Below are 19,736 nucleotides of genomic sequence, written 5' to 3' on the forward strand. Positions count from 1 at the left end.
GCCTACATGATGAAACGCAGGATATGGATTTAAAAATAAATAAATAAAATGATTTGGGTCCTGTGCCCCATAGGCGTATTTCTACCAACCCCTTTGTCCTCACGGCAGGGACCTGTCGTATGTAAAGCACAATGAGCACGGATGGTGTTACAACAACATGATTCTCTCCCTTCATTGATATTTTCCTCCCTCCCCCACTATACTTGCACCCAGTGAAGCTGAATGTTGGAAGGAACAATCAAAGAAAGTACCTATTTACATAGTGCATAATTAAAACTAGGGAGCTCACCCTCACAAGAGGTACTGATGATGGCAATAAACATGGATGACTAGAGATGTAAGAAAGCAACATTTCCATTCTGCCCTGCATTCACACATCCCTGCAGCGGCGTTTCTGTTCTCCTGCAATTTGCCTTTCATCAAAAAACTACGTCAATTCATTGTGCTGACCATTGCAGCAAAATCATGTAACGTAACATTGTCATTACATTATTCCACTCCATTAGTTTCAAGGCGAGGGAAACCCAATGTAAATAAGGCAGAGGATGTAATCAATTACATATTGCTTGTGGGTGGAAGAAGAAGAGGAAGAAGAAGAAGAAGAAGAAGAAGAAGAAGAAGAAGAAGAAGAAGAGGAGGAGGAGGAGGAGGAGGAGTAGTTTGGATTTGATATCCCGCTTTTCACTACCCGAAGGAGTCTCAAAGCGGCTCACATTCTCCTTTCACTTCCTCCCCCACAACAAACACTCTGTGAGGTGAGTGGGGCTGAGAGACTTCAGAGAAGTGTGACTAGCCCAAGGTCACCCAGCAGCTGCATGTGGAGGAGCGGGGGAAGCGAACCCGGTTCACCAGATTATGAGTCTACCGCTCTAACCACTACACCACACTGGAAAGCAACAACAACAGATGACTTCCATTCCAGACATGGGATCAATAACCAAACACTGGCAATTGGTGCTCCTGTTTTTTGTTCTGTTTCCTCTGGAATCCTCCCTACTCAACCCTACTCATAGCGGATGAAATAAAAAAAGTCACAATAGTGGCTACAGTTTAAAGTGTGGTGGGCCTTGATTGGCCCAGCCGTACCCCAAGCTGCAACTGCAAAACACACACACCCCATACACAATCACCATGGCTCAAATCACAAAGCAGTGGTGGAGAAGATGTGACCCTCCAGATGTTGCTGGAGCTCAGCTCCCAACATCCCTGACCGTTAGCTATGCTGTCTGGGACTGGTGAGTGTGAGCATCCCACGCTGCTTCCGGAGGACCACAGATCCCCCATCCCTGCCACATGAGGAGAGCCTCCATTGTGGGTGTAGGATATTAATGCAGGATTAAATACAACAGGCCGGTTTTTTTGCCCACCAAATTCTCTTCCCCCCCCCGCAGCTTCTAAGAGGCCCTTCGTAGACCAGGACGGAGGCCCCCCCAAGCTTTGTAGTAAGGATTTTTGCACCTGGGATGGTTGCATTGATTCTGCGTTTGTGTTGGTGCCAGATAGGTGCAGACAGACTGGAGGGAGTTCAAGGTGCTGAAAGCAAGGCCAGAGGGGCTGAGGACTTTCAAAGAGCAAAATATGTGTAGCTCGGCCAAACCATCACATGGTAATAGATCACAAACACGGGTCGGGTGCAAGTTACACTCACTCTCTCACACACACATCGGGAGAGAGTAATAAATGGGATTCAGTTCCATGTAATATAGGATTGGGGTGGCTTGTCTGTTGTTTGCATGATCTCTGCACTGCAAGAAAATGCAGCGACGATCTCCTTGCAGAAATCTGTATTCAGTCCAAAACAGATTCAAAAACAGATTCAGGATTCCCTGAAAATACACGCAGAGAAGCTGAGAGGGCTGTGATTGCCTCCACAAATGGAGGCAGGAAAGCTTCTGAATCCCAGTTGCTGGAAACCTCCGTTCCTGCCTGCAGGCTTCCCATAATTGGCATCTGCTTGGCCACTGTGAGAACAGGATGCTGGGCTAGGTGGGACATTGGCCTGATCCAGAAGGCTCTTCTTATGTTTCCTTATGCTTACTGTAAACTTTATAAGTGTCTTGGCAATGGCTGGGGTAGTCTCTGGAACCAGAGAGTGAAGTGCTTGGAAAATGAGGCTTCTGTGACCTGTGTTCCTTATTGCTCACCCCCCCCCCTTAAAAAAAAATCTACCAGAAGCTGCAGATATTACACAAGTTAAGGAAATGTATGTAAACTGTTTAAGCTGCATGATGTACACAGGTAGTAGAATTCAGGGATAGCCCAATCACAAAATGGTGCCCCCTTCCCACCGGGAAAGAAGGGGTGTGTGAAGATCAACATCAGGAACAATGGCAGGGGAAAATAAAAGATATACCGGTACATTAGGATCTGATGCTGTATGAGGCAGTAACCTCATCTTGCCTCGTGGGTGGCCTGGCCCTGATAGAATCCCACTTCCGGAGGGCACAGTATTTTAATTAATAATACTTGGCATCTATCTAATACTTGAATGTTTTCAGAGCACTTCACAAATATTATTTTGGTAATAATTGGTAATTATATTTGGTAATTCCTGCCAACCTAGCAGTTCGAAAGCACGTCAAAGTGCAAGTAGATAAATAGGTACCGCTCTGGCGGGAAGGTAAACGGCATTTCCGTGCGCTGCTGTGGTTCGCCAGAAGCGGCTTAATCATGCTGGCCACATCACCCGGAAGCCAGCTCCCTCGGCCAATAAAGCGAGATGAGCGTCGCAGCCCCAGAGTCGTCCACGACTGGACTGAACGGTCAGGGGTCCCTTTACCTTATATTTGGTAATCACCCTGGAAGGTCGGCCAGTAGCATACTGCAGCTGGGAGGTTGAGGCTCAGCGATCAAGGTTGTTCTGAGACCATCGTCTGAGTCCCTGAGATTAGAATTCAGAATCTCTTAGCTTACTGTCTTTGCGACTATCTGCAGCAGCTCTAAGGAATCACACAGTTTATGGATCAGGACTATTAAGCTTAGCCACTCAAATCCACACATCACCTCCCCTGTTCCAATCATGTAGCCTATCTTCACCTGTGGTGCTCTCTTTTTGTCCAGATAACAGCACAGTCAGCAGTATAGAGGTGTTAGAAAGTGATATGGAATAGAGGGTCCGTATCACCCTTTTCTTCAACAGAGAGTCTTTGAGTTGAAGGGAAGATGGAAACCAAAGCCCAGCTGTATAGAAGCAGTTTGGGGAAAGGTGGATAATCCAGCAGGAAACAGAAGGTGGAAAGTAAGTCACTGAGGTCATGCAAGGTCACTCAAGGACCCTTGACCTCTCCCAATCAACCTGGATTTTTGCCCACAGCAGATTGCTATATCTTTCATGGGAGGCTTCTTTCTGGGAACATTTCATGGTTTTGGAGTGTCCTGAACACAAAAAATTATGCACCTGTATTATTGCACTTGACTGGACATTAAGACATCAACTGGACATTAAGACATCAACTGGACATTAAGACATGCAAAGGGAAAAGCCCTGGTTTTTTGAGGATCAGCTAAAAATTTTGCAGCTTTTTTGCAAAGGGAGAAAAGCCAAGCTTCTTTTGCAAAGGAAAGAGGGAGCCATTTCTACAGTTTCCAGACAGATAATCTAATCAGCCAGTCCCATGTCGCTGGGGAAACAAACAACCTCCCTCTGCAGCACATTCAACAATGGAGGGCGGGGCTGAAAGGGAGCCGGGACTCTTATCTCTCTCCCAATCTCTTGCTGATCAGCTGCTGAGCGGGGTCCTTTCAGCACCCCTTTTTCTCTTTGTAAAATAAAAGCACTATCTGCTTTTGGCCCCTGGGCAATTCAGCTCCAGGGACCACCATTCGCTCCATAAGACGCACAGATATTTCCCCTTAATTTTTAAGAGGGAAAAAAGTGCATCTTATGGAGCGAAAAATACGGTATTTTATTTATTTTAATGTTTATCTGCTTTGCTTTTGGGAGGGGACTGGAAGGTCCACCCACCCCGTGTGGCAACCTGCTTTGTGGAGGCCCTAGGAACACTAGGTCTCGGCAGCTCCAGAATGTGGAGGGAAACCCACAAATTAATGGCGTAGATCAGTAGCTTGCTCCTCTTGGCACAGACACCTCCGTGCTGTAACTTAATATGACTTTGTTAGAGCTAAGCTGATATCATAATAGCGATGGCGGTGGCCCACTCTGTCTGCTTGCCAACATCAACTGAAGACAGCTATTAACCGCTTTTCATTCCACACTGGAAGATGATGCCAGCATTTAGCTCCACACTGTCGGAAAAGAGCAACACACAAAGCCTTCGTTTGCAATCATGCCTTTGCCGTTTCAGTTAGTGAAATGCCTGTCACTCTGATGGGCAGGACTATGTGATGCAGACCTAGGATGCAAGGTGCCTGCTACACTCCATATTCAGAGGCAGGTTTTGTTCTCACTGCAACGTCCCTGTGTCTGTATGTTTGTATATCTCCATTATGGCCCCCATAATATGGATGTGCGGTGTTTGTGTGTCCCCTTCCTTTCATTCTACAAATCATCTCACTATTGTCTGCACTCAGCAGCCTTACTGGGTGCCTGTACTTCCATTAAAGAACACGGAAAGACATTACTAAACAACTCCTTGTTGTTCAGTCAGTTCAGTCGTGTCCGACTCTTCGTGACCCCATGGACCAGAGCACGCCAGGCACGCCTATCCTTCACTGCCTCCCGCAGTTTGGCCAAACTCATGTTAGTAGCTTCGAGAACACTGTCCAACCATCTCATCCTCTGTCGTCCCCTTCTCCTTGTGCCCTCCATCTTTCCCAACATCAGGGTCTTTTCTAGGGAGTCTTCTCTTCTCACGAGGTGGCCAAAGTACTGGAGCCTCAACTTCAGGATCTGTCCTTCTAGTGAGCACTCAGGGCTGATTTCTTTGAGAATGGATAGGTTTGATCTTCTTGCAGTCCATGGGACTCTCAAGAGTGTCCTCCAGCACCATAATTCAAAAGCATCAATTCTTCGGCGATCAGCCTTCTTTAGGTCCAGCTCTCACTTCCGTACATTACTACTGGGAAAACCATAGCTTTAACTATACGGACCTTTGTCGGCAAGGTGATGTCTTTGCTTTTTAAGATGTTGTCTAGGTTTGTCATCGCTTTTCTCCCAAGAAGCAGGCGTCTTCTAATTTCGTGACTGCTGTCACCATCTGCAGTGATCATGGAACCCAAGAAAGTGAAATCTCTCACTGCCTCCATTTCTTCCCCTTCTACTTGCCAGGAGGTGATGGGACCAGTGGCCATGATCTTAGTTTTTTTGATGTTGAGCTTCAGACCATATTTAGCGCTCTCTCTTTCACCCTCATTAAAATGTTCTTTAATTCCTCCTCACTTTCTGCCATCAGGGTAGTATCATCAGCATATCTGAGGTTGTTGATATTTTTTCCGGCAATCTTAATTCCGGTTTGGGATTCAAACAACTCCTACCCTGGGGCTTTTCCAGATTAGGCAGGCAGGGAGGCTGCAGAGAGCTGGCGATTTTTTTATTTATTTTTACAGGAGGAATAGAGAACCTGTGGCCTTCCAGACAGTGTTGGACCACAATTCTGATCATCTCCCACCATTAACCATGCTGGTTGGGCAGGTTGACCAAACGTACACATTGGGAAGGACCGTAGCTCAGTGGTAGAGCATCTGACTTGGACGCAGAAGGTCCTGGTTCAAACCCCAGCATCTCCGGTAGCATTTGGCAGTACTGTTGTCTGGAACTCTGAAGAGCCACTGCCACTCAGTGAAGACAATACTGAGCTAGATGGACCAATAGTCTGTATTATTATAAAGCAGCTTATACTATACACCACCCCTAGTCAGTGCTGTCAAGTATCCCATTTTCCCCGGGATTCTCCCTTATTTCAAGCAGTTTCCCGCTGCTCTCCCTTATTTTTTATTTCCCTTAAATTTCCCGTTTTTAATGGAAGCAGCTCCTCCCCTGCTGGCCAGGGACTGGGTGGGAAGATCTCACCTACTTGGAGAGAAAAGCCTCAGACCTCAAAGCAAGTGGGAGCCGTTTCCCTTGCTTACAGGGGGGTGTATTCCTCCCCCTGCACCAGCCCCTATCCGAGCACCTCAGCCGGCCAATAGGGTTAGTTAGCTGGCGGGCGGAGCCTGGCTGCCTTTGAGCAGCTGCTGCTTCCTGTCCTGTTTTGATGGGATCAGACAAGAAGACGATGGGGCTCCATCGCGCGGAGCACATGGCTGCCCTCCTCTTTGCTGGCTGCCCTCCTCTTTGCTCCGCTCCGAGCCTGAGCCCGCTTGGAGTTTACATTGCTGCTCCGCCCACTTTTGCTTCTGGCTCCGCCCACCACTGACGTGTGACTGTCCCCGGGATAGGTGAGACTACGGATCCCTTATTTTCAAATCCGAAACTTGACAGCTATGCCCCCAGTTAGGGTTGCCAGGTCAGGAGCACCCCAGACTCTCAGATTTCATGGCACAAACATGAGACCTAGTGGCACCCCCTAATGATATCGTGGGGGTGAGCTGTACTGATTCTTCCTCTGTTCTCCCTCTCACCACTGAGCCCTGGAGATGGAGGTTAATTGGGAGACGGGAGGAGGGAGCAGAAGAGGACAGGAACCCCCCCCCCCTGAGACGATGGAATAATTGGCTGAAGCTGCAAGTTGCATGCATGGCCTTCTTAATTTTTTAAAAAACTTAAAAGACACTCCTGTCCACCTGGAGATTCAAGCCCTCCCTCTGCCACCTGGTGGGGGCCAGGCAAATTTGGAAGCTTCAGGTCAGCGCCAGATGTCTGGCAACCCTACTCCCAATTCGCCTTTTAATGATAAGGGGAACTGAAAAACCCTCAAAAGAAATGCTTCAGTGCCTGAAAAAGGAGGCCGAAAAATGGAAGCCTCTTTGGGGGAGGGAGGAAGCTTTCGACAAAACAGAGGCCAGATTTCTGCAAAGCACAGGCCTAGCTTAAGAAACATCCAGCGGTGTCTATGGACAGACCGTGGAATGCCATATTCTCATTCATGTGCCCCAGCACCTGCACACCTGGTGGGAGTAAAAACCTCAGCCATCCAAACATGATGCAGTGTGACTCAGAGAGGATTTCCCCTTTGCGACACGTGCTTGTGAAATGTTTGGTAAATGCTGTTATTATGGCTCATAAAGTCCTTTTCAGGTCAGCTGGCTTGTTACTCAAACCATGCATTCTAGGAACAGGAACCAATGTAGAGACATCTCCAGTGAAGATGTTGTGTTCTTTCTTTTCCTGCTCATTGCTATTCTCCTAAGGATGTGAGAAGAGCCTTCGTGGATCAGAGCAGTGGCCCATCTAGTCCAGCATCCTGTTCTCACAGTGACGAACCAGGTGCCCATGTGAAGCCTGCAAGCAGGACATGAATGCAAGCACACACACACACACACACAACACTCCTCCTGCAGTTTCTTGTAGCTGATGCTCAGAAGCATTGCTGCCTCCAACAGTGGAGGTAGAACATAGCCATCACCCTTTCTGAAGAAGTGTGCATGCACACAAAGCTCATACCAAGAACAAACTTTGTTGTTGTTCAGTCGTTCAGTCGTGTCCGACTCTTCGTGACTCCATGGACCAGAGCACGCCAGGCACCCCTATCCTTCACTGCCTCTCGCAGTTTGGCCAAACTCATGTTAGTAGCTTCGAGAACACTGTCCAACCATCTCATCCTCTGTCGTCCCCTTCTCCTTGTGCCCTCCATCTTTCCCAACATCAGGGTCTTTTCTAGGGAGTCTTCTCTTCTCATGAGGTGGCCAAAGTACTGGAGCCTCAACTTCAGGATCTGTCCTTCTAGTGAGCACTCAGGGCCGATTTCTTGAGAACAAACTTGAGAACTTGAGAACAAACTTAGTTGGCCTCTAAGGTGCTACTGGAAAGATTTTTTTGTTTTGTTTTGACCCTTTACAAAGGTATGGCACTTGCCATGATCCCTACCTAGCCTGTGTTTTTTTGTGACAACATTGCAGCTCCCATAAACTTAAAAAGACACTTCCTTCCCTGACTCACATACCTGAGTGCAGTGTGGAAGGCTTACGATGAGCTCATGCGTTCCATTCTCCCCGGGGACGTGTTTCCTACTGTAAATTCTTTAGGGCTTTGTCCTATCCAGTTTTAAATAGTTCCAGAAAGAGTGATTCTAACTCCTTCAACTCAATGCATACCTTTGATGGGAATACTTCAGGTGAGGGCCGTTCAACCTCTGGCATCTCCAGGGAGGGCTGGGAAAGACTCCTTTCCTGGGACCCTAGAGAGCCGCTGCTGGCCAGTGCAGACCATACTGAGCAAGATAGACCAACATTCTGGTGGTGCAGGCAATCACTATGTTCCTTGTATGGAGGAGGGCTGTAGCTGAGTGGTACTGCAGCTGACTTGCATGCTGATGTTCCTGGGTTCAATCAGTGGCATCTCCAGGTAGGGCTGCGAGAGACCCCTGTCCTGGAACCACAAAGAACCACTTCCAGTCATCTGGTTCCCTCAAGTCACCTTCAGTAGTCTAAGGCTACTCAAAAGTAACTCCTATTGAGCTCAGTGCAGCTTACTTCAAGGTGAAGGGGGGAGGGGCTGGGCGCAGCCTTAGAAGAAGAAGAAGAAGAGTTTGGATTTGATATCCCGCTTTATCACTACCCGAAGGAGTCTCAAAGCGGCTCACGTTCTCCTTTCCCTTCCTCCCCCACAACAAACACTCTGTGAGGTGAGTGGGGCTGAGAGACTTCAAAGAAGTGTGACTAGCCCAAGGTCACCCAGATGCTGCATGTGGAGGAGCGGAGACGCGAACCCGGTTCCCAGATTACGAGTCTACCGCTCTTAACCACTACACCACACTGGCTCTCCCTAGGATTTGTGCAAAGGACTAAGCTTTCCACCAGAGTAGAGCTGAGAAGAAGCCATTCAGAGAATGTATATCTTGAGAACATTTATGATATTTTTATTCCACCCCCCCCCAAAAAAAGGGCTTTGCGGTTTTTACTCTGAATAGTCTCAACCATGTTCTGGTGACAGAGACCATTCCCTCCACTCCCCATGCCAGGAATGAAGCCAGGGTCCTGGGCATTACAGGTGATGCAAAATGATGGCCGTGGGATGCCAACATGGTTGCTGCTGGTGTCACGGCGGAAGGGGAACATAAGAACAGCCTGCTGGATAATGCCAGTGTCCCATCAAGTCCAGTATCCTGTTCTCACATTGGCCAAGCAGATGCCCATTGTGGGAAGCCTGCAAACAGGATTTGAGCACAAGAGCGCTCTCCTATTCTGTGGTTTCCAGCAACTGTGGAGGCAGAGTGGAGGCCATTGATAGCCCTCTTCCACGAATTTGTCTAAATCCTCTTCTAAAAGCCGTTGTTGGTGGCCATCACTGCTCCATGTGAGAGCAAGTTCCATAATTTATGTGCCCTGTAAAAAAAGTACTTCCTGCTAAACCCTTAGGAGAAAAAATAGAAACTGTTGGGACAGTTTCTCCTCCATTTCTGGAGGTAAAATGGACTGAGCTGGTCCCCCAGGTTTCCATGCCCACAAAACAGGGTGGAGATTCCGAGAGGCCGCGTGACCTGGGCTCCGACCCCAACTCTCAAGGCAGATGTGCGCGCACAGAGCTGAAATGGGTAAAGGGTAAAAAGAAGCTGAATTAACTAACTGTCCAGGACAGTTTGCCTATTCACACAAACACACACACCCAAAAATAATAATAAATGTCATTAACTATCCAGAAACTAGTTTACACAGGGAAACAAATTAGGTGTGTGGGGGTGGCTGCTCGGCAGGCAGGTGACTGCATTTTCTGCAACATCCACCGCCAGACACGCCCCCCCCTCCGCCCTTTGCAGTTCAAATCTTGGTCTGATGGAGAAGAAATGTGCACACCAAGAAATGCAAGATTTGATGTCCTTCTCTCTTCTCTCTTTTTTTCTTCTCTCTCTCCCCCCCCCTGCTTTTCTATAAGAGAAAACGTCATTGTTCTTTAAAAAACCAACAACCCACAATTTGTTCTTTAAAAAATAATAATTCAAAAGAGACGTGACTCCGGATGCGTTAATAAAAAATAGCACAGGTTTCTAGAGGCGGCAGGAGCTACAGGGTTATATATTATGATTGTTAAAATGTTTTCGCTTTTTTTGCGTGGTGGTGATGGAATGGCAGCCTTGGTTTTGCTGGATTTTTCCACTCAGGCCAGTTAAAACAACAACAAAAAAAAGCTGTTTGTGGATCTTGCTGCTGAAATCGTTTTTTGGATAAGGTTCCTAAATCAAATGGAAATGGCTGGGTTTCGGGGGGAGAGGAGGGTTTGGACAAAGGTAACGAGGGCTGCTAATGATCGGTGTGACTTTTACAACCACTTTTAGAGAATGCAGAATTGGGGCAAGAAAGCGGAGGATTCCTGGGCTACAATCCTAGACCCATTCAATGCAATAAGACCTTTTCTGAGTCAAAATGCTGATGATGCTGTGTTATTCTGAACCCAGTGGAAATAAACATGCATAGGATCAGGCCGGGAGTGAGCAAAGGTACTCTCTAAAGGGATCCCATCATTTCAAGTTCAATTTATAGACCAGCTGCTCACAGCGATGATGTCTACTCACAAGAAGAGAGTGGTGAATCAGGCTAAAGGGCCCACCTAGTCCAGCATCCTCTTCTCACAGATGCCAGCCAGTTGTTGGTTAAATTCTTGAGGTTTACTCCTGTGTAAGTGAACTAAGTGGAACTTATCATGCTTCCCCCCCAAAAAAATGGTCCCCATCACATCCCAAGAGTTTAGAATTCTTCTGAACGTGACATTTCACTGCGGATTCCAAAGGCAGACACAGTCACATCTAGCGTGTGTTTACTCGAAAGTAAATCCTGCTGTATTCATCCATGAGCGTTATTTACTCTCAAGGAAGGGTGCATGGCGAGGATTTTGTCTGGAAATAAGTCTAGTAGGTTTCAATGGTGTGTAATCGTAAATAGGAGCGTTTGGATCTTAACATTAAAACTGTGCCCTCCAGTCTACTTACTCCCAAGCAATCATGTTTAGGAGGATGAGGTATGAGATAAGCTACCTGAATTTAATATGAGTGGTTACTTTACAAATCTGAGTTCCTTCCGTCCTTTGGTTTTTATTTCATTTTTAAGCAGGGTTTTATTTATTACAGCAGGTCTGAGCCGGTTTTAAAAGCTGCAGACGGTAGTAAAGTAAAACCGCAGTTCAATGAAATCTACTAGTCTTCTGTCGAAAACAATAGCCAGGTTTCAACACCTGAAGTCTGTTTTCTCACGTGCCCCCGAAAGCAAATTGCCTGTTTACTACACGTGTGAATGTGATAGCACGTGTTGAAAGAGAGCCTTTTTCTTCAGTCGGTCTGTGACGGAGTTGTAGAAACTTGGCTACAGTGCATAGCTTCGATGCCTCCTCAGCTTTCTTGCTCGGATTAACAACATCCACACGTGCCACAAATAGCAGAGCTTCAAAGTCACTTTTAGCATATGGTGTGAAAAGACTCTAAAATGTATGTTTTTGTTGACAATGGGTTTGCATTTGCAACGCGCACGTTTTTAAACAAGCAAACAAACGTCACGTGTGAAAAGGTGCAAATGTAAGGGTTCCAGGCAGACTGTAAACTGGGGCACCTAATTCGCCGGATTATACCTTGATGGAGACCTTCGCCACGATACCCCACCACCCCAGGTTGGAAGAACACTAGTAAGATTTCAGATCTCTCTCTACCTCATAAATAAAATAAATACAGTGCGTGTTTGGTGGCGTGGCAGAGATGCTTAATATAAATTGTTCGCTATATAACCTGTTTTGGACGGCAATGGGTATAAAATAAACTTTGATTTCAGCGTTTCAATCTGATTTTAGTGCCTTTGAGCATGTACAGAGCGCCTGCCGACTAAACTGCCGTCTCATTTGGAGACTGGGGGGGCAAAGACAGCGAGTACCACATTTCCAGGCGGGTTTGAACTCCCGCCTTAAGAAACAGAAGCTACATATTTATCTGGAACATAAATCCCAGGACTGCTGGGATCCGAAAGATTTCCTTCTGAATAAATACGATTAGGATTACCCTGTAAAGATCACGCTTGCACAGAGGGTTCTGGTCTTGACTTGCAAGTGCAAGTCTAGCCATGCCTACTCAGAAGTAAGCCCACTGACTTCAATGACAGATAAGTGGGTGTAGGGTCGTAACCTATTTTTTTAGGGCGGGGTAGGGGGCGGGTTGAGCGAAATATAAGGAAATTGCCCTCTTCTTCCTTGTCGCTTTCCGTAGTTTTTTTTTGGGGGGGGCATTTATAGTGAAATTGAAGGGCTGCGCGCTTATTGGGGCTTTCTCGAATTTAAATAATATGTACTTGCTTGCTTCCCCCCCCCCCCCACGTTGCTTGCAGCCCAGGTGTGCGAGGTAACCTGTCTTATCAAGGATTTAATATTTACATTTATTATCTTGTGCCCTCTGTCATACCTGAACTATTTGGGGAATTCTGCCGTCGACGACGCCCGCCTCCCCCCCCCCGAAAGAAAATGAGAGAGAGAGGGAGGGAGAATGTATGTTCAGAGACGTGTACATTATAGGAGTCCAGACAAAACAAACGCGCTTGACAGACGCGGTGGCCTTTTCCTCACACGCCCGCCTTGCTACTTCCTCCCCGCAGCGCGTTCCTTTACGGGTCTACTCAGAAGCAAGCCCCATAGATCTCAGTGGCTATAGGATTGCAGCCTTAATCGATCTCGTTGTCTAAAAGGAGACATTCTCCCTCCTTCCCCCTGCCCACCCAGTTTCCTATATATTAATTAAATATCGTTCTTTAAGGAATGGGGGGAAAACTAATGTTTTTTCCGAAGTGGGGAGGGAATGTTTGTAAGCGATTTTTAAGTAGAGTATTTTGGATTTTGGGTCGAAGTCGTATTTGCAATCTGGCACATAATTCATAGCTGTCAACTTTTGCCTTTCCTGCGAGGAATCCTATTCGTAATAAGGGAATTTCCCTTAAAAAGGGGGGAAAGTTGACAGCTATGGCACATATTGCTGATCGTTTAGGCTGCAGTCATATGCTTACTGACCCGGGAGCAATTCCTATTGAATTCAATGGATTTACTTCTGAGTAGACATGTAAAAGATTGCATTGCTAGCAAAGGGAGCCGCTTCTTTCAAATTGCTTTATACGTGCCTCTAAAACACACAAACAATGTATTAAAAGCCCTCAAAATTCTGTAACCACTTTCGGACCTGCTATAAAAGGAGCCTTTTTTCAGCTGATTCCCATAAACACGGTTACTTGCAATAAATGGTCTGTTGTTTTCAATGAAAACTGAACGTGCAAGTCAAGTGTGCTTCGGTCTGCCACTGTCCTACGCACATATATAGAGTTGTAGAAGCAGTAATTCATTATACACCTGAGTACTGAATTACTCTCAAGAAACCGTCTTAACTCCTTTCTGTTTCCTCTTAACGAGACTACTGGGAATCTGGGTGACCCTAGTTCTCAGCCCGCATCTTGACATAAAGGCGTGAGTACAAACACATACACGAGCTTTTTAGGAGATGCCAGTTTTGTCCTTTCCTGCGGATTTTAAAAAAAAGCAAGGTGACTTAAGGAGACTACAGCGGCTTTTTTTTTAAGTGTGCAGGGGGAATTGCGTTTTTGTACACCAGCAGAAGAAATTCCTGTATTTCCTACACAGACTTTATGACCGCATACAAAAAGAGACTGATCGAGTGTATCAACCTTCTTCTGTCTTTAGATCACCCTAACGAAATGAACATCCATTCCTTATATTCATAGCTGTCAACTTTTCCCTTTTTTTTTTTAAAAAAAGGGAAATTCCCTTATTCCCAATAGGATTCCTCGCAAGAAAAGGGAAAAGTTGACAGCTATGCTTATATTGCCCTGGGTTTCAGACAGTAGCCGGGCTTAATATTTTAATACAACTGTGCAAGGTGCTCTTCAAAAATCGTCTTCGCCAATGATCACGCCTGCATATATCTGATACAAGTCATCACTCATGAGATTCAAATCTAATTTAATTTTTAAAATGTCTTAAAGGTTATCCCCAGAAGCAGAACACTGAGAGATCAGGAAAATCCATGTATGTGTAAACCAGCTGCCTTTAGTCCTTTTACACACTTTTTGACATTTTCAGAAACGGAATTGAGCTACAAACAGGCAGGTGGATTTGCGCACAGAGGGCCTTTTCATACGCAAACTGAGAGCAAGTGGTAAAGCTAACCCCGGACTGCACCACTTGGGCGGTGGGGAGGCTTGCGCGCTCGGTGTGCGCTCTCTCCTTCTCTCCCTCTTACACACACAAACACCCTTTTCTTGTACTCCCGAAGACGCTTCTATCCCGAGGTGCTATTTTTCGATGTGCAAGGAAATTTGCCGGTGGGACGACGGTCGTGCGGATCCATTCCCCTCCCCCCCCCCCCACGGCTGCCTAAAGTGTCCCAGTCCGTGGAAACCTTATACCGCTTTATTCTACCGAGTGCACCAACTGCTCCAGCGGAGCCTCTGCCGGGAGCACGTGCGTGTGGGGCTTCTGTGTGTGGGGTTGTCTGCGGGGCGACTTGACACAAGACTCGGGTCTGCAGCTTGCTAGTTCGGTGGTGCTCAGGCAATACCTCCGGGCATGGGGGTGGCGGAGGGGCTATTAAAATTCCAGGAACGCCCCCAGCAGTCTCTAGTAAGAACTTGCAGCGCTCGGCAAGGCCTCGATTCCTTCTGCGCTCGTGTGAATGCGAGCCCCGGCGGGCTAAGAGCGCTACCCGTCCCACCCTCGAAGCCTTCTCTCGGGTTCGCTCCTGCGGCGCTCGGCTCGGGGGCGCACTTTTCGCCCGGTTGAAGCCCGCGAACGACCGCGGTGGCTTCGCCGCCGCCGCCGCTCCTTCCTCCTACCCGACTCCCTGGAGTCTGTAATTACCGCCGATCGGGCTGATGTGCCGCAACACGCCCGCGCGCCTAGCTCTCCTCTCCTCTCCCTCTCTCTCTCTTCCTTAGTCCCTTCACATTTGGCCGCAAAAAGCCCCAAACCCGAGCTCTTAAAGGGGCAGGGCGCAACGTCGCCAGCCTTTCCCAGTTAACTTTCCCAGTCTTTTTATCAGAACATTAACACCAACTGAAACATTGGGCAAGCACTTGATGGAGGAAACAAGCGGCTGACAGCCATCCATTTAAGAGTCTGGATGATTTCTCCATTCCGAGGGCAATCCTTCCCCTCCCCAAAACCTAATCTTTGCCTAACCTTTCGCCACCAGCGCCACCCACCCCAATCAGATTTCCTTCTTGGTCGCGTTTCTCTTTGCTTCCAGGAATCATTGGGAATGGTTTCGGGACGGGGGCGGGACGGGACGGGGTGGGGAGAGAAAAAGAGGCTTTGCCTTCCGGACACCCGCAGAAGCCTGACTCAATTTCGCCTCCCTTCCCGAAGTCTTTAGTTCGAGGCTGGTCAGTTTCAAACGCCGCCGCCTACAGTTTTGTGCAGCCTTGGCGCGGCTCCTGGAAGGAGTCGAGGACTCCCCAGACCGAACCAGCGAGTCGCACAAGCCTCTCAGCTGTTTCCTTGGAGGAAGAGCCGGATCCGAAAGGTGCCTCGACCCAGGCGTAAAAGAGGCATCGAATAGCCTAAAACCAAGTAGGACCATCTCTGATATACCGAAGGAGAGAGGACGCCGGTAGTTAGGAATATAGGTACAGAATCCATATCTCTGCACTGAGTGCTTAAAGAACCTTCACTGTCTCAAATAGGAATAGAGGATTTTTTTGGGGGGGGGGGTGTCGATGATGCCCTGTCCCCACCGAATCTGCCTGCAGCCGCTATAAAGACCAAGGAAAATCTGTGTACATTTTGGCGATAGGTATCTACAGACACACACCTCTCAGTTCTACGGAAAGAAGGAGCATTGACGCAGGTCCTGGCACCCACATGTTGACAGAATTTCATCCAGGCACAATATTTAGGGATTTCGTTCCAAGTTTCAAGATCCCATGATTGTCGGCTGCTGTTTTTTGTTGTTATTTAAAAAGCGGGCGGGGAGGCTCCACCTTACCAAGGGGAAGGAAGGCAAGTCCATCTCGGTCGCCACGAGAAAAAAAAAATATTTCGCGGCTTGTACAATATTTTGCTCGTGCTTTTAAAAAAAACACACGTACACATTATTTTGCACGTTTAAATATATACATATATTCCTCTTGTCGGAGAGGGTTTGCTTTCCTCCTCCTCTCCTTCCACATGACTAGCTTAAAATCACCTTGAAAAACTCGTGTCGACTTGTATCATTATCTGTTTAATTCACTCAGTACCTTTTGTTCTTGGCAGGAGAGGATCAAAGCAAGTTTTTTAAAAAAACACAACCCAGCAACTCTGATCTCTTTTCTCTCTCACACACCCCCTCCCCACCTTTTCAGGCTTTCTTTTTTTACTTTACAGTAGGAGAACGGTAGATCAGGGTTAACACCGTCAAAATAAACACACGCAGCTTAAATAAATAAAAAGACTTTCGACCGGGGAGGGGGAGCGCGTTCTTAAAAACCCCTTTTAGGAACCACCATCTCCTTTCCCTCCACATTCAACATATTCGGGAACTGGAGGGATCCGACAACATCTTTTTAAAAAGCGAGCGCTAGAGGGAGAAAAAGGCGTTCACCCCACAAATAATCAATCGATAAGAAAGTCAACTTACCACCAGATGGGATAGCTTGAGAGACCTTGGGTCAACCCACACAGAAACAGGAAATATCCCAAAAGGGCCATCTCGCTCCCCAAAAGTTGGCAAAAAAAACCACACACCTTTTAATATCTCCACCCTCTAAAACCAGCAAAACGTCCAACTTTCTCTTCTTGGATGCAGGGGAGGGGGGCGGAGAAAATACCCCCACCCCCCAGAAAAAATTAAAAACCAACCCAGCCCAAGCAGGTAGCTAGTTCTCCCTTCTCTCTCCCTGTATATATCTATCTATGGGTGTATATAGGTATATATAAATATCTATATAGAAATTATCTTCTTTCTCGTCTTCTCTCTCAAAGAAGACGAAAATAATAAATAAGAAAAATAAATATCGGAGAGGTGGGTTTTTTTTAAGGGGGGGGAAATCCCTCTTCTCGCAGCCAAGAGACACTAAAGGCAAACATTTAGCAGGGGAGAGAGGAGGAGAAGAAGAAAAAAAGTTTGGAGCAGCCTTGCTTGAGCGAGAGACCCAATCAGCACTTATCGCCAAAGGGGAAATTGCCCGGGCTTCTCCTGCTCCTTCTGCGCCGTGCGTCAATCCAGCAAGCCAGGCGAAGGAATGAGCTAATTGCGAAGAGATAGTGTTTTAATACTCATTAAGGACATGTTGGCCCACCAGCCCCGGAGGGGTGGGGAGGATGGGAAGTAGAGAGAGGGGGTTGGTTTAAGAAAGGGGGGGGGGGAGAGAAGAAAAGGGGAAAGGAAGATTTAAGGGGTTTAAATAGACAGGGGGGGGACCCCTGTGGCTCAGGGTAGCTATAACAACCTGTCCGGACTTCACTCCCTGGGTAGAAGGAGCCACTAAAATGCTTTAAAAGAAGAAGAAGAGAGAAGAGGGGGAGGGGGAACCCACCTATAAAATATGGGGAAAAAGTAGGGCTGGGTCCTTATAAAGACCCGAGTCGCCGATATTTTCCTTGCATGTGGGAGCGGGTGTGCTTTCACTCCCCCGAAATAAATAAATAAATATTTATTATATGTGTTTTAACGCTCCCACACGCCAGCATTAGGCTCCTGCTCAATGTTAAAAGTCGCTTTCCCTCTCTATTAATAATCATTTTCAAGGGACTTTCCCTCCTCCTTCAGCCCCCACCGGCAAGCCAACCCTCCTGTTTTACATTTCAACAAAACCGGAGGAATTCGGGAACTTTCAGCCAAGGGGAGACATCCATTGAGGAACCGGTGTGAGATGAGGTGGGGGGAATCTTTCTTTCTCTCTCTTTCTCCCCCCCCCCCCGCACGCTCGCCCGCCCCCCACGGCGGAACGTTCCAGTCATCGCTCAAACGATCTCTGCTTTTACCCGACTAAATCACCGCTAGGTTGGCGTTTGGATGCAATGGTTTTTTAAATTATTATTATTATTATATATTATTATATTATTATTATTATTATTATTATTATTATTGATGTGTGAGGGGAAGGAAATACTCGCCCCCAACAGCGTCATTCCCAAGCAGCCGGCTTAAGTGTGTATGTGAGAGAGCTGCACGACCGCGTTGAGGCGGAGTACACGGGTCCCCGAAACGCAACTCTTTGCTTTCAAAGGCTCCTTTTCCGGTTTACTTCCAAGACAGAACTTGGAGGCGACCCTCTGCCCTCTTACTCTGGAGTAAGCCCCTTAAAAAACACCAGGGAGTTACTTTTGAGCTGCGCGCGTGGTTAGGATCGGGACGGTTAAGCGGAGCAGGACCGAATCCGTTGCGCTCCGAATTCTTTAGCTGTACCGGGCAGTGAAGTTGGTGCGGCAGATTGCTTCAGTGTCTAGGGATGGAGAGTCAAAATTTCCTTGTGGCACCCGGGGCGGGGGAGAGACACTTCTCATCCACAACACATCCAAGTTGAGGAATCGGATTTAAACCGGTTTCGTGCGGATGAATCCCTCAGGAGCCCACATTCCAGACCAAGAGAGACATGTTTACCTGGGAGGAAGTCCCCTGATTTCCACCACACATAATTTCCATATCCTCTAGTTCGGCGGGGCGCTTAAATCGCTGCCTAGCTGAACTCTGAACAGATCACCTTTGCAGCGTTAAGGGAGGTGGAGTGGAATCTCACTCCGTGATCCAGAACTCAATTAAGCCGCGCGCGGGCTAAATTGAGATGTAGTTCCTCGGAGGTACAGGTAAGTCCTCGCTGTGAGTTCCTCCCAGCTCCAGTAAACATGGGGAGTAGGACGGCAGCCTTGCTTCGGCTTAGCTTTTTGAGGCTGAATTCTTACAGTTACTCGAAAGTAAGCCCCATTGAGTTCAAATGGACTACCTTCCGAGGAGGCGTGTATAGGAGTGCGCTCTTAGAGAATTTGGTTTACACGTGTTCTATTAAACGTCTGGAACTAACGCCAATAAGGCAAACCAAGAGACAGAGAGAGGGAGGGGGATAGTTTCACAGTACAGATTCAGAGGATCGAGTGCATGTAGCCTTAGCCGTTTGGGAGAATAAAGGGTGGATCTCTTCAGCCTCCCCCGCCAGCAACGATCCTTCCCAAATCTCCTCGGTTCCTGCAAGCACCAGAGTCCATTACCCCACAGAGGAAGGAAGACCCGCTAGAAAAAGAAGTCTATCCACCCAAGCGTGCCAAAACAACACCCAACCACCCCGGTTAAAACCCACCAGATCCTCTGTTTGCTATTTGCTGGGCGTTAGACAAAGAGGTGTAGACGGCGGTGTGTTTTGACAGATTTCGGCCGTAATGGAGACCTTCCTTGCCACTCCCCATCGCCCAGACTTTTCTTGACCCCTACATAGAAGGTCCCATATAGGTTTGGAGATGGAACTTTTCAGAGCCTGGGTTTCTGAGCGTTTACTTGGAAGTAAAACCCAGCCATCGGTGGGATTACTCCCTCACATCCTCCATGCCTTGAAAGACGTACCAGAAATTCCACCTCAACTTAATATGGACATTAAAATTTAATTTTTAATCATTATACAAACGAGGCCTGAAAAAAAAAATTTTTAAAGTCCACCTCCCCATGCGATTATATTTTGCGGGTATTTTAAAACCTTGATGTGTTAAGGAATCCGAGATATTGATATTGATATAGACATGA

The 19,736-nt window shown here is 47.3% G+C and overlaps 1 protein-coding gene across 1 annotated transcript in view; it reads right to left on the reverse strand.

The window, feature by feature from the left end:
• WNT3A (Wnt family member 3A) overlaps positions 1 to 16,758 on the reverse strand; it is an 88,705-nt gene extending 71,947 nt beyond the window's left edge. The window contains exon 1 of the mRNA XM_033165651.1: positions 16,644 to 16,758. Within this exon, the coding sequence (XP_033021542.1) occupies positions 16,644 to 16,714 (71 nt within the window). The 5' untranslated portion in view covers positions 16,715 to 16,758. The remainder of the gene's footprint in view (positions 1 to 16,643) is intronic.
• Between the last annotated feature and the right edge of the window lie 2,978 nt (positions 16,759 to 19,736).

This window comes from Lacerta agilis, chromosome 12 (assembly GCF_009819535.1).
Source record: "Lacerta agilis isolate rLacAgi1 chromosome 12, rLacAgi1.pri, whole genome shotgun sequence".
In the NCBI taxonomy this organism is placed as follows: Eukaryota; Metazoa; Chordata; class Lepidosauria; order Squamata; family Lacertidae; genus Lacerta; species Lacerta agilis.